At 39.7% G+C, this 18,637-nt stretch overlaps 1 protein-coding gene across 1 annotated transcript in view; it reads right to left on the reverse strand.

Moving 5' to 3' along the window:
* Positions 1-17,623, reverse strand: part of LOC117459714 (protein bicaudal C homolog 1-like) — a 58,733-nt gene extending 41,110 nt beyond the window's left edge. The window contains exons 1-2 of the mRNA XM_034100797.2: positions 17,133-17,623; positions 847-893 (exon numbers count right to left, since the gene is read on the reverse strand). Coding sequence (XP_033956688.1) covers positions 847-893; positions 17,133-17,325 — 240 coding nt within the window. The 5' untranslated portion in view covers positions 17,326-17,623. The remainder of the gene's footprint in view (positions 1-846; positions 894-17,132) is intronic.
* Between the last annotated feature and the right edge of the window lie 1,014 nt (positions 17,624-18,637).

Raw genomic sequence — 18,637 nt, forward strand, 5'->3', positions numbered from 1 at the left:
ACCTGTACAAAACAAGGACTGTTTCATCTTAGACATAATCTATTTAAATAGATACATTATTAATAACCCAAAAATATTCTCTTGTGAAATGTTTGAAAAGGTCTGCCATATAATTGTTAGAAAACAGATTAATGCTGTTATGTGATTGGTTGTTCGTGTGCTGTCAAGCAATGCATCTTATTGACAGCATACGTTTATAATGTCTTAATTGGGGAAAAGGTTATTCAATGTAGATTCATTTCAAAGTTAATTGTTGGAGAAGTTGAGGCTTTAATAGAAAGTACTAACAAGTAATGCTTGTAATTGTAGCTTTTGTAAAAGATAATTGATTCATAAAAATGACTAGACAACATCTACAGTGAATATTTAACTCCACACAGGGTCACACACTTGACTGATCTTGGAGCAGCAATGGCACAATGTGAGCAAGTTGCGATGTGAAAAACCATTCAAGACTATTCAAGTTCACCGACGCAGATCCTAGTTTTATTGGATGGAATGAGGCTTTAGAGAATTAACTAATTAAATCAGTGACAAGGAAAAGGCAGAGCTGGCCGGAGCATGCCTGTGTTCAACTTCTCTCTCATGTAATACTGAAGAAATGATCTGGTGTATTATTTGAGGGAGAAAGGCTCACTGTGTTGTGTCAGCTGTGTTATAGGATCAGAGCCCTGCAGTGATTCAGCGTCAGCATCGTTCTGTTGTTTTTGTTTGATTTGTAATTGCGAGCGACTGGAGGAGCACCTGACATCTGCTCCCTTCACCAAGAGAGAGGTGATGCTCGGAAGGCTTGAACGCAACACATAGACAAAGTAAACACCGTCCAAGTGCAGACTACACACTCACCTCCTGAAAGAAATCCTCTCCGCCGTTCACTCTCCCCTCAGAGGCAGCTAGAATGAAACAGAGAAAGAGAAAAAATAAATCCCTCAAACCACATAGAGCCCACTCAGTTTTTATACGCAGTGTAACCGTAGCAGCCAAATCACGGAGCGATTATCCAGTCACCTCAATGTCACGGTATCCTCACTCAGAGCAGTGTTGATGGTGGATCCATATCTTTAGATATTGTGTTTGGCATGGATCCTGATAGCTCATAGGTAGGAATGCTCACAGTCATTTTCTATAATCCTTCAGATGGGAAACGGCTTCCGTGTAACAAATTGATGGATACAGTGAAAATACTTTTGGAGAGAAAGAGTTAATGAAGTATTTCATACCATACTTAGCTCAACTGGTGTTCCTTTCACACTTCTTTAAAAGGCTTTAACACGTTTGTAATGTATCTGTCAGCATACTGTACACACTTCGGTCATCGGGGGTTACAGTATATGAAAAGCTCAAAAGCACCTGTAAACAAAATAAGCACTTCGGAAAAGTACATTCTCTCGTGAAATCGCCAAGACATTCAGCTGATACGGTAAGCTGGATAGAAACAAGAGCGCCAACGACCAACACCAATGAGGCCTGTAGTCGTTGCTCCAACACATCTGCAAGTCCTTTCAACTGTGGCCACTCATTGATGCAAAATACATATCTGCTCTCCAAGGAGAACTCTCATGTTCCTCTGCCTTCCGGGAGAACAGGGAGCTTTAATGATGCGTTGCAGTCAGCGTTCTCGAGGTGGATCTGTTGCTGTCTGAGCGAATCTGGGTCAGGAGCTGCAGTATATCTCTTGTGGGTTGCACAGTTCAGGAATAAAGGCTTGCCTCAAGAACGATGTTATGATTATAAGAAAAATCAAAGTCATGCTATGAAGACAATGCTTTTATATCCAATGAACCGTTGAACCGTACGTTTAAATTAGCGTTGGACGAGCAAGATTACCCAATCAATTGAGACGGAAAATAAATCAGCAACTATTTTTACAACGGATTAACTGTTTAAGTTGTTTCTCATGCAAAAAGGCTAAGGCATATCTAGTTACCCCTTTGCAACTGTAACTATGGGCTGATTCTGTTTGTCTTATATGATAGGAAACTCAATATCTTAATTCAATAATATTTTGGACTTTTGGTGGATAAAAACAAGCTATTCGAAGTGGTCTCCTTGTTCTTTTGGAATTGATGATGACCCTTTGTCCTCATTTTTTGTTTTAGTTACCAAATTGATCAATTGTGAAGTGAGTAGTTGTGTTTTGCAGCCCTATCATTTTCAAAACATTACAATTGCAACCACAGGGGGAATTATAAAACTAAAAAGTATATATTATTGCACGGTGAACATATATAGGCAAACATTAGCTAGCGGGGGAAAAGGGGATTTCTTTTGGAACAGAGACAGAAATCTTATCGGGGCATTTGTTTTACAGAAAAGTAAAGTTTTATATTCTGCAAAGCACATATTTCAGCTATAGATAAATGTATATACTGTATATATAGTTCACCTAATCTTTATACCTATACAATCTGTTTTCCTTACAAATAACATAAGGACTGCAGTGCACACTACTGTATGATGTGAATCCTCGATGTAGAGGCATTGTTACAGAATGACTTTACCCATCAATTTCACATTTCAACAGCCCCAACACAGAAAATGAAAACCCTCATTGAACACGGTTTAATTTTCCACCAGACCAGACATTACGGCCTATGGCGATACATCATGAGCGTTTAACACATGCTTGTACTTATGCACACGGCCCAGTAAACAAGTGCAGGCCGCAGTTAATGAAGACAGTTAGAGTAGACAGTTCTGCCGCGGCTCAAAGGGTAAGTCAATTTCAGATAAAGTTTGTGTACATCAAACACACACCACCACATTACACTGATAACAGATGCTGGCTACTCACTGGCTCATCGCTCAACAACAGAATAATATCAACAGAAGGGAAATGTATGAATAATCTATTGGTTTGAAACTGATGGTATATATGTAGGGTGAATAAACCCTTTAACAGCATTTCAGTGTCTATTTATAAAGACGTAAGGAATACGCCCACCAACAACTAGCACTTTATATAAATTACCAGCATAGCCTACATTTTAAATAAGACAATATCTAATTCAAAACATCACCCACAAAGTAAAGACACATATTGCCAACCCATTGAGCTACGACACATCAAATTATACCAATCTTTTTTAAACGCATTGCTTGCTTTGGAAACACATTTGACCAAAGACAATGCCAACTGTTGGGACTTCATGGAAGAGTTACAACAACAGATGGAAAATGTCACAGAAGGGAAAATAATAAAGTTGCTAAAGCAATGTTGCATTCCTGCTTAGCTGCTTCAAGGGCCTCAGATGTTTTGTTTCAATTACAGTAATTTCACAGAGTGGCTGATGCAGACAGTGATTCACTCGGCTCACGGCCAGGTGCTGTGCAGAAATGGTGGAGTAAATGGAAAAGGCATGCAACAAGCCGTAAACACTGATGTGGACTGAGTTTATCACACATTAAAAAAAAAAATGGTTAGGGCTAGAGCTGAAAAGATTCTTTGTTTGTTGTTAAAGATAAAATGAAACTACAACGATAATTGATTGTTTGTGTAAGTAACATTTTTTTTCTTTTTCTCATATGATAACCATCATCAACATATTTAATTTTAAATATTAAGAGTATGAAGCTGTGGGAAATAGACGGACACTTAAAGGATAAAAAAGGATTAAAAAGTAACCGACAGAGTTAGGAGTTATTCTTAGTGACAGCACTAGCTCATAGTAAATCAATGTGGGCGGAAAATCTAATATATTCTGTTAATCTAATGATCCTAAGTAGTAGTAAGAGTTTACATCCAATATTTACTTTCTGCTTTGACGTAGGATGACTAAGACCAGCTCTGACTGAACGTCTCTGTTCTTACGTGGCTTGAAGTTATCCAAGTTTATAAAAGACTTGGCGTTTCCTGTAAGACAAACAAAGAAAGTGTAACAACAGCCAACAGTAATTTTTTAAGTGGAGCATTTCACTGGGCCTTTCCGTCCGTGTTATTCTTTTATCAAGTATCAAAGCAAATCCCTAAAGTAAATCCTCTTTCAGTCGCCAATTAAAAAGACAGATATAAAACATGGTGTGCTACAGTAGGTTAAAAGCCACTAACAAACAGGTCATAATACCCTCCTAAGTAACACTTTGTGTTCTACAGTATATTAAAGTATACACTCTACTTGAACTGTCGTTAATTTGTATACTTACTGGATATGTAACAGAAGTTTAGAGAAAACAGTTACTGAAAAGGATTAAGAAAAAAAACTTCTGCTGTTTGTTTGCCTCCAGTTTTGAGGATGCAGTCAGGCAGAGGGAACGATGTGACTGAGCAAACCTGCATCTATAACGCTCAGCAAACACAGAACAACAATTAGTGCCACTAACTGAACATCACACACCATCAACAGGGCGGGCAGGTGCAGGTAGCATTGGCACGATAACTATATTTTAATACTAGTTCAAAAACACTGCCAGAGTGAATTCAAATGTCTATTTCATCTGCATTCAAAGCGTTCCTAATGCCATTATACTTTGACAGGATCTATCCACATGTTTCCACAGGAACACTACATTGTAGACATGCAATCACTTCTTCTCATTAAACATGCATACATGCTGTACACATGAGGACTTCTCCTTTTAAGTACTTTATTTGCCTCCACTGGGAGATGCAGTCATAAACACGAGCAAATATCTAATCTTCTCCTCCAATCAGACTATGAAGCCAACTGATTATTAAAACAACACACAGACTATAAAACGTGTTTGCTGTTTTACTATGTCAGTACTATTAAATTAGAAGTCATAACGCCAAGGTTAAATATTAAGGTTAAATTAGGCTTAATTGCATGATTCAGGACACGGTTGATTAATACAATGTGTTGTAAACCAAAGAATCACACACACAACTGCAAACAAATGTTTGGCATGTGAGCTCAGTAAGCCGAAAAGAATCCAATATGGAACATGAGTGAAAACATGAAGCATGTGCTGAGAGCAAAACATCCTGTTGGCACATGTGTGGTGTGTAAGCCGGCTGTGGGAGAGCAGAGACAGCAGGGTGTCTGCTCTGAGATATGGGATATTCAACGATATGGGACCTGACAGTCCCATCGTAAAAACCACTTGTTCTAAATGTGTACTGTACTACAGGTTACAAAGGTACAGAGGAGTTTAGCTTTCTTACAATTAATGACAACATTTTCAATTTGAATTTGCTACGAGGCAAGAGCTACTTGAAGCTCTTGTAGCTATCTCGAGGGCAGACAGATCTCCTTCATTACCACAAGCACAAGCCTGGGTCAACATATCTAATGTTTCCCTGCTTGAAAACTGAGCCAATGAGAGCTTTGTTGGTCGGGATTAAGAACAGGTAAGTGATCATATTTTCCAAGTACCATAAAAATGGTGGCAGAATAAATTAGATCATCCAACTACACAGGTAAGAGGAGTTACAGAAAACAAAACTCTAGACTATTCTTTGATTAACATGACATTTGAAAAACATTGAAATGAAAAATTAGAAAATGAAACCGATCTGGGTTATTGAGCTCTTCCTCTGAAGCCCGCTCCTCATCTCTGCTTGAGGCCATCAGCTCAGGACCACAACTCACACAACAAAAACAAATCTATGACTGAACTGTTGGGGATTGAACTGCATTCTGGGTAACGTAGACTTCAGGTTGTGTGAATTGTGAAAACTGATTACATTACATTACATGTTACGTGTCATGTTAATTGTACATGAACATATGACTGCAGTTAAATCTGATATCGTTTAAAAACCGCCATGATGGTTTTGCATGTTTGAGTTCACTGACATTGCCAATATGTTGTGATCCCTGCTGACAGATTTGTTGTTGCATTCAAGATCAACATATCCCATTTGAATGTCAGCTGCTGACATGCAACCCTTTTCAATGCTGAAACCACAACATTAAAACAAATGATGGCTCTCAAATTCACATTGTATTCTTCGAAGATTCTTTCAATTTGTTTCGCTCAGTTTCTCAAATAATTGACAGACATTTTACCACAAAATTGCATAGCTTTTGCCTCATTACAGCCTATTCTTTTGTCTGTCAACCGAGAAACCACATTTAAATTACGGGACCGGTGGCGCAGTGGTCTGTGCATCCGATCATCAGATCAAGGGGGAGTGCTTCACCCGGATTTGCTCCTGTGGGTATTGTCCACAGTACATGTATAATATCAATGTGTACTTGTAAAAGCGCCTCCATGACCTCGAGGCGTGAAGATGGACGGTGTGGCGCAGTGTGCTGTGCAATGATCATCAGATCAAGGGGTGAAACCCGCCGCTGCTGCGTCTGTAAAGCCGGTGTGTCCTTGGGCAAGACACTTCACCTGAACTTGCTCCTGTGGGTATTGTCCACAGTTTCTGACCATTGCATGTATGATATATGTGTAATGTGTGTATATGTAAAGCGCTTTGAGTCATTGAAAAGGCGCTATAATAAATGTAAGGAATTATTATTATTATTATTAAATTATGGTACATTTCCTCTGCAGCGGGGTAGCCCCGTTTAAGCGTCCCTAAGCATCCTCGCTCAGGCCTCGGGCTGCCTCGCTGGGCGTCCGAGGCCGTGGCGCATTTCCATTACAGTTTAGGACCTGGGGTAGCAACGCAGTGTAGGCGGGGCGATCGGCTTCACATTTCGAGTTGTTCCGTGGAGCTCCCGCTGGATTTTATCATCCCCAATGAGATGTAGGAACGTCGTCGCCTCCTCGGTCGACCACGGTGTGCTTTTCATTGACGTTGCCATTTTTGTAGCTCCTCCGTTTACAAAAATGCTGCAAGCTTGCTTCTAAATATATATGTGACCCTAGGGATGATCTCGCGCGCGAGCTTGTGACGATTCTCTCTGACCAATCGGCAGTCGAGAGTGTTGACGTCACTAGTTCAGCCCTGGCCTGATAGAACCACGATTTTATGGGGCTGTAAAAAGAGGGGAAAAGTACCCGCTAGCCGGTGCTACGCTATATGGAAAGGCCACCAAAAACTGGCCTGGCCGCTTGAGGACGATTAAGGACGCTTAAACGGGGCTACCCGCTGCAGTGGAAATGCACCATTAGTGTTGAGAAAAATATCCCTACTATAACATATATTTTTCAGCATTTAGTAGCTTGGATTTGTATCAAAAATGCTTTGTCTCATTTGTTTCTGAAGTGCTAGAATGGCCCAGGTTATACGAGGACAATGCAGCACTCCTCCCTTCCAGCACAGCTGAAAAACGACACAAGACCCCTGAGCACACATCACATGTAGCAATCAATTCTCTCTCTGCTTTTCTTTCAAAGATATGGAGCAAATAATGTGGCACTAATTTGAGGCAGTCATTTAAATTGTCTAATAATTTCGACAAAGCATGATGGTTACGGTTAATCTGATTCACACCCTCTAATTCTTTCCATGTAATTATGTAATGTATCTAATTACTGTCACTGCGAGGATTAATTTAAGAAGTTGTAGGTGTAACAGCATAAAGGCCTCGATGATGGCAGATGGAGCGGGGTCTGGTGTCCATTATCTTGTGGACAGACTTACTTTTAGGGAGATTCCGCTGTTTTGACACTGAAGGAATGTAAACAGCGTTGTTTCCTACGGTCATGGCTTTAATCCACACATGCAACATTAAAGCAAACAATACAGACAGATGGTAAAAAAACAAATGAGACAGCTTGACATGAATATGTTCACTATTAGTTTCATTACATTATCCAGGTTTAATGGAAAGGTGGACAAATCCACAAGACTTTCCAATAACAATAGGGCAAATAACTCATAGCTCAGATGTAAGCCAATATCCATTTATCTTCAACAAGCTATATCAGTGACTCATTCCATAACCGTCATATAATAAAGGGGAGTTTATACACCTAGTTAACCCAACATTTGTGCTCTGCGAGAATTATCAAGCACGTCAAAGGATTTCTATAACGACAGGAGCTTTTCAGAGTACCAAAAGCTAAAAGAGCCCCCCCAAAGGCACCGGCTAAATCTCTACATTTACAGAGCTGCTTAGACACAATCCTCTGCACTGGCAATAATCACAAGAGGACTTAAGGTGAAACTAAGGACATTCAGAGAAAGGCACACGCAGGCTTTTCAATTAGAAAAGTTATACAACTCCTTTTTCCTCAGGATATCATTTCATAATATATGACAACTCTAATCCATGAAAGGTATGACGTCTCGGTACACCTCATGCTCACATGCCTTTACTCAAGTGTAAGACTTAAGAGCCTCTTGGCGGTGATCACAGCGGCTAGTGTGGAAGAACTACATTTACCATAATATGGAAGAACTACATTTACCATAACATGGAAGAACTACATTTACCATAACATGGAAGAACTACATTTACCATATAGAGACGGAGAACATGATGTTTTCACACTAGCTCTCCGATGCCCCTCCCTCCCTGCACACAGCAGCTCTCAGCTGTTTCAACATGATATTAGGAAGAGGGCCTCCGAGACGTAGCAAAACACGAACACGCACGCAATGCAGGAAACTCATTGGGTAAGCAGTGCACCCATGCTCATTAATGTTCACTTTTCTATTGTTATTAGCAGAAAGGGTGTTTTCAGGCGTGATTAACACAGGACTTTATTGATCCTAAATCCAGATCTTTAGACAAAATGTCTGAATACTCTAAACGATATGCAATCAACAACAATTAGTGATTAACAACAGATGTTGCAGTCAAAACGTAACCTTCATAATGTCATTAATGTTTAATGTAAAATAAATAAAGACCTACTGCTGACTTATTATCAACAGCTTAATCAGTATCAATTAATAATATTACTCATTCACTCTTGGTCAATTGGATGAAACTTGAATGTGTGTATTGTTACATTGCGATATTGATATAGCATATTTCCTGGAAGTTCTGAGTGAATTATAAATGCTTATCAAGGGCTAAAATACAAGATAATTCACTGCAACAAGTCTGATACAACCAGAAATACTGTTATTTCTGTAAAAATAGTTTATAATGTCTCACAGTATTCATATTAATATTATCCACTTCGATAGCGCTCACACACACATTGACACACGGCCATTTAAATGAAAAAGGTGGTTTGAAAGGTAAGCATTTACCCTATAAAGGAAAGAGTGCATTCATTAGCATTCAGTCAGGTTGTCATGCAGTGACGTGGGGGGGCTGTTGTCATCAATCAAGCCTAAACGCCTCACTTCAAAGACGGGATGTTTCAAGTGTATCACCTTGCAGCTGACACGCAGTTGGGAGCAATAGGCGTCACGTCTAAGTGAAAATAGACAAAAGCCAACACTTAAGTGTCCCTGAGAACTGCTTTGGCATACGTTACGCAAGTTGGCCCCTAAACAAGTTGGCCCCTAAACAAAAGCCTTCAATGCCTGAGAAAATCTTTAACTGCTTCTCCAAGACTACAGTGGTATCTAATCAACAAGTCAGGATTGGTAAGGTTTACAGTTACAGCTGAACCGGCTGTTTTCTTAACGTGATCTTTCATGTGAACACTGCCAGAGAAGCTTCTTGGGCTTTCAACACTTCTTTATCTATGTTAAAGGAGAAATGGGAGGCTTTTAATATTTCCGTGACAGACAAGTAGAACTCCTAAAAATTGATTGAGATTACACTGGTATGCCATTTATCTGTCCTGTGAGATCACTTGTTAAGCGAATAGTTGCTTCGTGGGATTTACTTCACACTCGCTGTGGACACTTGTAAAGCAGTCTGGGATAAATAAATAGGTCTGCGGCTCAGTAAAACATATTTTATCTTTGCACCATAGCTGGTTTCTTGACAAATTATATTTGAATGCCCAATGTATAACAAATTAACAATAAATATAATTGATTAAAAAACAATTTCATGTTTTTTTTAAACAAGTAATATCAACAAATGATTTTTCACCATTAACTTAATGTCTTGAATGATTAAATATGTAATGTCAGCTGAGATACTGAGGGCTGTCTACAGCTCAGTATTTGACAAAAAAATTCACAAAGCTGGTTAGCAGGCATCTGAAAATAAAATGTTGCTTCCCGCCAGGTATTAACTCACACGTTTAAACCTCATAACTTAATGCTTTTAAACCACTTCACATCTCTAGTTTTGGTAACCGAAGAGAACAACATTTCCATTTTGCGCAGAGTTCTCCCTCTGTACTCGAAACAGCTTCTCTATCCTCTCTCAACTCCTTAAGGGTTGCCAAGCAACTGTTTCATCAAATAAATGCACTTAGTGCCAAATGTTACTTTCTGGCAGATGATGACAGCCTGCTAGAGAAACCAGACTCACCAAGCCCAGGTTACATGAATGAGAAGGTCTGATTAGAAATAGTTATTAAGTTGTACATCCTTAACGGTTTTTACATTATGACGTACACGGTTCATTATGTCTTCACTACAACAGCACATTTTATTTACAAAGGAGCATATTTAGCAGGATCTTGCAGTCCAGGAAATAATACATCAAGCTGTTGTTAGTAATATGTTTGGGTTATCATCTCCTCCTTTATCTCCCTTGTGAGAACGCTTAAAGTGATTACACAACGCTGCGCATTCCTGGTGCCTGGTATCTACTGTGTGAGATCCCCCATGGAGCGGAGGGAGTCACTCTCACTTAGCAGGGGAGAGTTGCACTGTAAACATTACATTGTGCTATTGGGAAATTATTGACATTTCCCTTTCATTTCAATCATGGGGTCATACTTATCTCCTTTGAATAGACATTAGGAATCTGTGGAGGATTTTAGTGATGGGAATTCTTTCCTTGATTGCCGCATTTGTAATACTACGTCTGAGTTATCTCCCCATGGTATGTCCAATAGAATCATCCATAACAGAGCCGTTTCAAGGAGATGAACATAATGCAGTTATAGTGTTTTATGAATCCCAGCCCTTGGACAAACTCCTTGTTTTCATTCTTTCTCTTTTGTTCAAGTAAAGAATATTCTGGCAACAGCCGATGCTCGATCAAGAAAGTACTTTTATAAAAATGCTTTTTCTACAATAACGGCAAGTGGAGAAAAGGCAGATGTTGAATGAGGAGAGAGAACAACAAACCAAAACCCGAGGTTCTCCAAAGATAAACATTGAAAGCTCTTGGGGGGAGTGGTTAAGGGCTGGGTGGTGTGTGTGTGTGTGTGTGGGTGTGAGGGTCTTTCTACATTTATTGAGTGTGTGAGTGCGCACGTGTGCAGGATACGTCAAGGGTGCCCTCCCCAAGAAAAGTTTCTAAAATAGCAACCGCAAACCAGACAGAATGTAAATCTGAACTTTGAAAAGGGTTGTAGAAAAAGAGCTTTGAGGGACGTAGAAAAACAGGTTTTCATTTCAGCCCTTTTACAGTTACAGGAGCAGAGAAACGGGTCACAGCACCCCAGCTCCATTCGGACGGCTGAAATAGGACTCCTGGTTTTATTTTCTTGAGTAATGAATTACAGGTTTTTCCGCCGACTGAAGCTCAATTATATTACAGCTCCTGAAAGCTTCATCATGCCCAGGGTGAAGGAATTCAACGTGTAAGCAAAGTCCAATAGAATTGTATAATTGTATCAGCATGTTTCAGTCAAATCTGAAGAAAGAGGAAAGGGGAGAGAGGGGGAAAGTGGCCAGAGGGTACTGAGCAAAGCCCAGTGACTGGCCAAATACATGAAGTTCAACCAACCATTTACTCTTTGAATGTTCTGGAATACGTCTGATTTGTATTGCCAGCAGTGTGCAGGTGAATATAATTCTGCATAACTTTAAGCAGATTAAATCTTTTATTCCTGTAATATATTTACTGGCATAGAAGTGAAGTTTTGAGTTGTTCACGTTTCAAGTTTTCAAGTTCAAGTTGACCGTTTGCAGAACAATGGTTTCCATTGGACCGCTACAGCAGTAATTGTCAAAATGTGAGACACAAAAAGGGAAAGAGTTTGATAATATGACACACACATTTAAACATGAACTTCTGGCCCTAGCAAGTGTAGCAAGCTAACTTTAGTATTGCTGAAATAGAAAATGATATACCTCTACAATCCAACGCTTATTTTTCCTTTATATCTTTTGCATTCCTTTTAATGTACGCCATCAGGACCCCTCCCACTCAGCCATTTAACGTGACTGGAAAAAAGGAATGGGAAGTACTTACTCCTCTTCTCGTGGTCGACAACTACGAAATAAGAACATTTGCTGCTTTGGCACATTAACAACCTGCACATACATTTAGTAAAGAATCCAGTCAGGATCTGGTTTAAACATTACAATTTCTCAAAATGACAGATGTCATCCTCATCTGAGGGAATACACTATTTACACATCAGACAGGATTTTCCTCTCAAGTGCTGGCACCGTCTATTGTTTTCCACTTTTCACAGCATTTTTCCAAAAGGTGATTTGTGTAAGGCTTCTCTCAAAGTTCCCTTCTTCTCCATCTTTTATTTCACTTTAGATGAATATAAAAGCATTTGGTTGAGATACAGAATTCAGTGTTTTCAATACAGAGTGTGCCTGGGTTTGTTAAGGTTAAGGGGTGAGGATTGAGTTGTAGTGTCAGGATAAAGATCAGGGAAAGTCCAACAGCTCCACAGACGACCTGATGGAAGCTGGAACAACAGAGCAGTGTTTGAATGCTCGAGAGGGAGCAATAGAGGGGGAGAACGAAAGAGAGAAGAGAAAGCCTGCAGCACATTCCCCACAAGACTCACTTCCTGTCTGTGAGTCTTACTCAGCACCCGGGAGGAAGAGGAGGATGAGGCCCTCACACATACACCCCTCATTATGTGGGTATGGTAGCCAGAAAAATAATCCTCTAAATAATAAAAAGGAGGAAAATAGTACAAAATTATAATTACTTCTTTACTAGAGGGCAATTTTTCCTTCACAGAGGAAGAGTTTCACTGGCCTCCAGATAAATGTACTTGTAATTTGTGTTTCCAGCAAATAAAGTTTTGTGTGAAATGTATCCTAAACAACTAGAATAATATTCCCCTACACATATATGAGGTGAAGAAGTGGCCCGTTGTATACAATATTCCAGCACTGACAACATTATCACTTCTAACTGAGAATACCTGTGAACACCTTGTACTTTTTCAATACCTTATGTAACAGTATTTCCCAGTCTGAGACACAGCTACCTAATAATAGCCTGTGGTTAAGGAGCGGGAAAACAAATGAGTTCAATGAAGACAATGATTCACTTAACCTAATTGCAGTTTGCTGTTGCAGTTACTCAGCAAACATGTTGTTACGATGTGTGTACACACTGGCCCTGCAGCAGGCCCAAACACCACACAACTCATCATTGCTAGTCTTTGCAAGGAAACCCACAGCCAGGTTCAGCAAACTGACCTACAGTTGAAAACACTTGGCCTGTATGCTTAAAAAAGAACACCTCAATGCACATTTAGACACTATCACTGTAGTTGGAGAAAATGTTACCTCTTTCCCACACTTGCTCCTGATCTATTATCTCCATAATGAAAGCGAAAGAAAGGCACAAAAGTTCTCTTACAGGGTTCCCAGAACACATAAAGCGATCGTTCAAGCTTTCATGCCTGTGTCGAGGTATCCAAGCCATTAATGTGAGAGTTGTATCCTAGGGTGCCAACAGTACAACAGTTAAACTCAGATGGCTGTCAGAGTGAGATTTTGTTGTCAGTTTACACTCTATTTGCTGATTTAAGCCCAGGAACCGGCATCCCTGCCAATGAGAGGGACCGTACATTTGTAATTGCTAAGTAGTTAACTATTACCATTTTCTCCTGATGAAAATAGAGCCAGAACAGGGGCATGAAACATGGCAGATCCAAACTAAAAGAGTAGTTGAAGTATGTACACTGGGATTTTACTTCTGTTTGGAGAGATGCTAAAATATTTAATGTGTACAGGGTGCTTCTGGGTTTTTTATTCTCCAAAATGTACCCTGACTATATGGCTCTTTATCGCTGTGATGTAACACACTGACCCTTTTCTGAGTACAGCCAGCTTTATCATTAGATTAAAGCCAATATAATTGTCAGTATGGCACTTAGAGGGAATCAGATGTCCCAGGCCATTTCAAAATAAACCAAATAATGCTGAGGGTGACATAAATAAAATAGGATTAAAGAGATTTCACAGCAACATCACAGATCTTCTATGAGATAAGACACCACATCAAATCAGGGAGCATCCGTCATCAGTGGAGCAATTTGAATGCTCTTCAGTAAAAGGTTGCCTTTGTTATGTATTGTAAAACTTAAAATTACCCTAACTCTCGGCCAAGAGGTGCATGACCAAAGCTATAATCTGGCACTAACACGTTTCAGGTTTATTTGTCCATTTATTTGCGTCACAAAATAAACCCTAATCATAGAAATTAGCCATCTTCTTATCTAAACAATGTCAACACTGAGACAGCAAAGGTAATTGATTGAATGTATTGATCAGCCAATCAGGAGTTTGGTACAGTGGACACCACATTAAGGGACTTGATCAATAAACTGGATTATCATATACTGGAAGTAAATTAAATCGAACTGCATCAATCAAATGTAATCCATGCATCAAGATTGTGTTTAATAACAAAAATTGAAATACTGAAGTAACTGTTCTTTATTTCAGCTGCAACAATCATTCCATTAATGACAAGACAATCAACAGGATATTAATTAAAGACTATAAATGATGATAAACTACTTAATAGTGTCAATAATTATAAGCCATATACTCAGCAAAAATGCGAAATCTCCATTGGTTTATCTAATATTTTATTTATGAACTGAATATCTTTTGCGCTCTTGACTGCTCGTCAGACAAAACAAGACATTTAGAGACGTCAACTTGGGAATTCTTGATGAGCTTTGTGGTCAATTATTCAATTGATAAATCAAACAAACAACTGGCCGATTGAATGTGAAATAATTAATAACTAGATGCAGGCTAATTTGAATCTGGTCTCGCTTCTTTACATACTAGCGCACAAACATAACTTGGTAAAGAGTCAAGGTGTCAAGGTGCTAAGCTTTTGAAGCTTGGGAAGTGATCACAACATGAGTTGAACCGTGGCTCTTTGGGGTGAAGCACTCTTAATTTCCCAGAAAAGAGAAGCCAGGGATACAGTCACAGACAATAAAACACTGAGCAAAAATACACTGGAGTACCTATTAAATGATTTCACGAGAATCCAGATTGTGGCCTTCAGAACATGATGTACCCCGTCAAAGTCACAAGATCATCCAATCAAAACAGAGCCAGATGTTACAGAGCTCTGACCCAAATGGAACTGTCTAAAACAGATATTCATCAGATTTTCTTTTACACCTTTAGTACAGTACCTGGTGTAGGGAGTGAAACACATCTACAATATGTCTGTAGTTTATGGAACTCATCGGATGTGCACAACTCAACAGATGTGACTGTGTAGCTACATACAATGCGACCAGACATCCTGGATTCTTCCTGACAGCCAGATGCCAAAGGTCAAAGCAGTTTCACAGTTGAGATAGCATGGTATTTAAACCTGAACCAATGACTGACCAGAAGGCCAGGAGACAGCAGCCACAAACCTAGCTGCAATGTCAACATGAGCAATGTCGCCCATGACGTCATGATGCAGAAATTGTAAAACAAGATGTTGGCAGCAATACGAGACAAAACTAACACAATTTTAAATACCCGGTAGAATAGATAGATTATACATAACACATACACATACTCTTATAGGACATAGCGCACGGTTTGTCCGGGACACTAAGATGTAGGGCCGGCCTCTGGTTAAGTTGTTTTCCTGGAAGAGTTAGGGATGACATGGAGCTTTGAGGAATGCACGAGCAGCGGAGCAGCAACCAGGACATTCTCAAGGGGAACTACGTGTGTCTGTGTGTATAGGATAAAGGATAAAGGATAAACTAACTTCAAGACGTGTCCCTGGCTGAGGATTACTCCAAATGATAGTCACTAATTTAAATCACAACTTTAACCTAACAAAAAAACAGCTTTTCCCCAAACTACGCCGATGAAATTCAAAGCTTTACTCATCAGCACGATTAATCAGGCTTGTTATAATTACTGAATGATTAGGACTGATGTTCCTCCTAAGAATGTTTTGGCTGCTTCTCTGCATTCGTGGAAATGACAAGGAATCTAGCCCATTTACCCAAAGGCTCTTATATTCCACGTTTTACTGTTGAACAATGTGATAAATGACCTCAATCTGTGAGTATAGGGGCCTCTCAACAGAGACTGACCTGTCTTAATGAGCCTGTCATCAGTTTTTGTACACATTGGAATAAATGTCACTGGGAATCAAATGCATCACAAAAACAAAAAATACAGTAAAACAATGATGTTTAACAATTAGATGTTCCTTTTTTAAGCAATCTGGGATTAGTTTAGAGGCGGACTGAATCAATGGCTACCCTAAAAATGTCCCTTGTTAAATATTTGTTTACAGACTCTTTCCAAGTTTACTGAAAAGTAAGCGGACTGCATGTTTAGGTCAGTTTCTATACACAAATGCACACCATGCAGTTTGTACAGCGACAGCATGTGGTCGGGGCATGCTACTACTTCCATTAGCAGAGCAATTATGGTTATTGTCTTTGCCCCTTTTAACCTTCCATAAAACTTTTATTTTCGAAATAATGTACGCAAATATGACTGTAATTAAGCAACTTACTTCCTTGGGTAACAAATAACTTACTTTAGACCTATGCTTTTGACAAGTTATCACTAATTGAAAGCCAAGAGCTAATTGGTTCGTCAAGCCCAATAGCCAAGCTTTTATCCAAAGCGACAATTCAGTACTGTGGACAATCCCCACAGTAGCCATTTGGGTTGAAGTGTCTTGCCCATGGACACAACGACATGTTAACTGACGTGGGACTCGAACCTGGTAGCCCCTGATTCGAAGTCCAGCACTCTATCCACTGAGCCACAGCCGCCCGACCATGACATGGTCAACTTTTCTGAGAATGCTAAAATGTTTAGGTCACAAAAAGTACTAATTATGGATAGTAGGTACATTTCATTTTACGAGTATAATATAAACAAAGAGCCGTCAGAGGGTTGCAAAAGTGTGCAGTTCCCCGGAAACAACGACAGCCTACAATTACAAGAGACGGGATAAAATATATATATACAATATACTGAAAAATACTTCAGTATAGGCTACTGATATGTTTCTAATTAATTACTAAGTTTATCATACCTAGTAACATGGCTTCCAACTTCTTGCGGTCCACCCGGAACCTCTCCTCGGTCCACTCCGGGTCTGGCAGCGGATGGAGCCCGCTCAGGTCGTCCTCTGATCCCGGGAGGGGAGAGTCGGCGCTGCGCTCGCTGTTGGAGCCCTGGTCCGACTGCTGCAAGTATCCGCTTAAAGTGTCGCACTGGGCAGCCATTGCGCTGCTCAGCAACTTCTCCAGTGACCACTGCGTTTTAAAACAAAGTGAAGTCGAGTTGAAGCAAAGCGGGTAAACTTCTGTAAACTTTTTTTATTCCGTCACTTCGCGGTGTTGTGCGGGCTCATTGCAGCGCGATTGAGACCTTCCTCTGCACTTTCTTTAAGCCCCTTCGTTTTCCCCCATTACAGGCGGACTTTCCTAAAAATAGGCAGCAGCACACTCTTCCTCTCGCTATAGGTCGTGTATGGAGTTAACAGAGCTTCCTAATGCACACTGCAAACATAGCAACCAACTCTTCGAGAAAGTTTCACGTGTCACCCTGCAAAAAAAGTGGGGCTCCTCCCAGACATTTTTTTTTTTTTTTAAACATATTCCCTCTCCTGGTTAGTCTCCAAATGTCACTGTTAAAGCTGCTGTGTGGACGTACCGTGAGACAACTTTTATATCTCATTTATGGGAAACTGTTCAGCTATGATAGCCAATTGTAGCAAACAAAAGCACAGTTATTATGAGCTATGATGATTATATTACAAGTTAATTTTACACAACAAGATGTGAAAATAAACCATGAAGCATAAAGAGAGGCTTGGCCTGAGTATAAATTAATATTGCTATGCCTTTCCCCCCCACTTAGCCAGCACTTTGTAATAACACCCCATGCAACCAGTTTATTGGTTTGTAGAGGAAACACTACACATCCTGAGTGGGTGAAGGGAAGCAATACAGGAAAGAGAAACCAAAACAAATGTGGAGCAAGCATACATTATGCCATACAGCCTCAAAAGGGTCCAATCCAAAGATATTGTGTATGTGCTAATGCCATATAAAGTTATACAAAACCTAGAGGCCAGTGATGTATGCAATAAAAGATTTTCAAGTCCCTGTACAATTCCAGGATTATACTCCGGCTGTGTTCAGGAAATGATTGAGTTTCAATATATGGCCTGATATTAACCTTAGTTTGAAAGCTGGTGCTTTAATTTTAAAGCAAAATCACCTTGTTACTACAGGACCCGGTTTTCTGTCCATTTGGAAGGTACACTTCATCAACTTGATTTTAGTCTTGTGAAAATAATTCTCCTCAAATTGTGGGATATCTTTGGCAATTGATATCTTAATCTAAACCCAAAATGGTTACGGTAGTCATCTACTATTTAAAATGTATGACAAAGTCAAATCTCCAAGTGTTTAACTTTGATAACCTCGTGCAGGTTATCAGTTAAACATGTGAGGGTCAACCTTATACCATCAGGACAATACATGCCCTCAGTAGTTTTGTGAGGTCACATCAACATAGCAATGTAGATTA

This window comes from Pseudochaenichthys georgianus, chromosome 15 (assembly GCF_902827115.2).
Source record: "Pseudochaenichthys georgianus chromosome 15, fPseGeo1.2, whole genome shotgun sequence".
NCBI lineage: Eukaryota > Metazoa > Chordata > Actinopteri > Perciformes > Channichthyidae > Pseudochaenichthys > Pseudochaenichthys georgianus.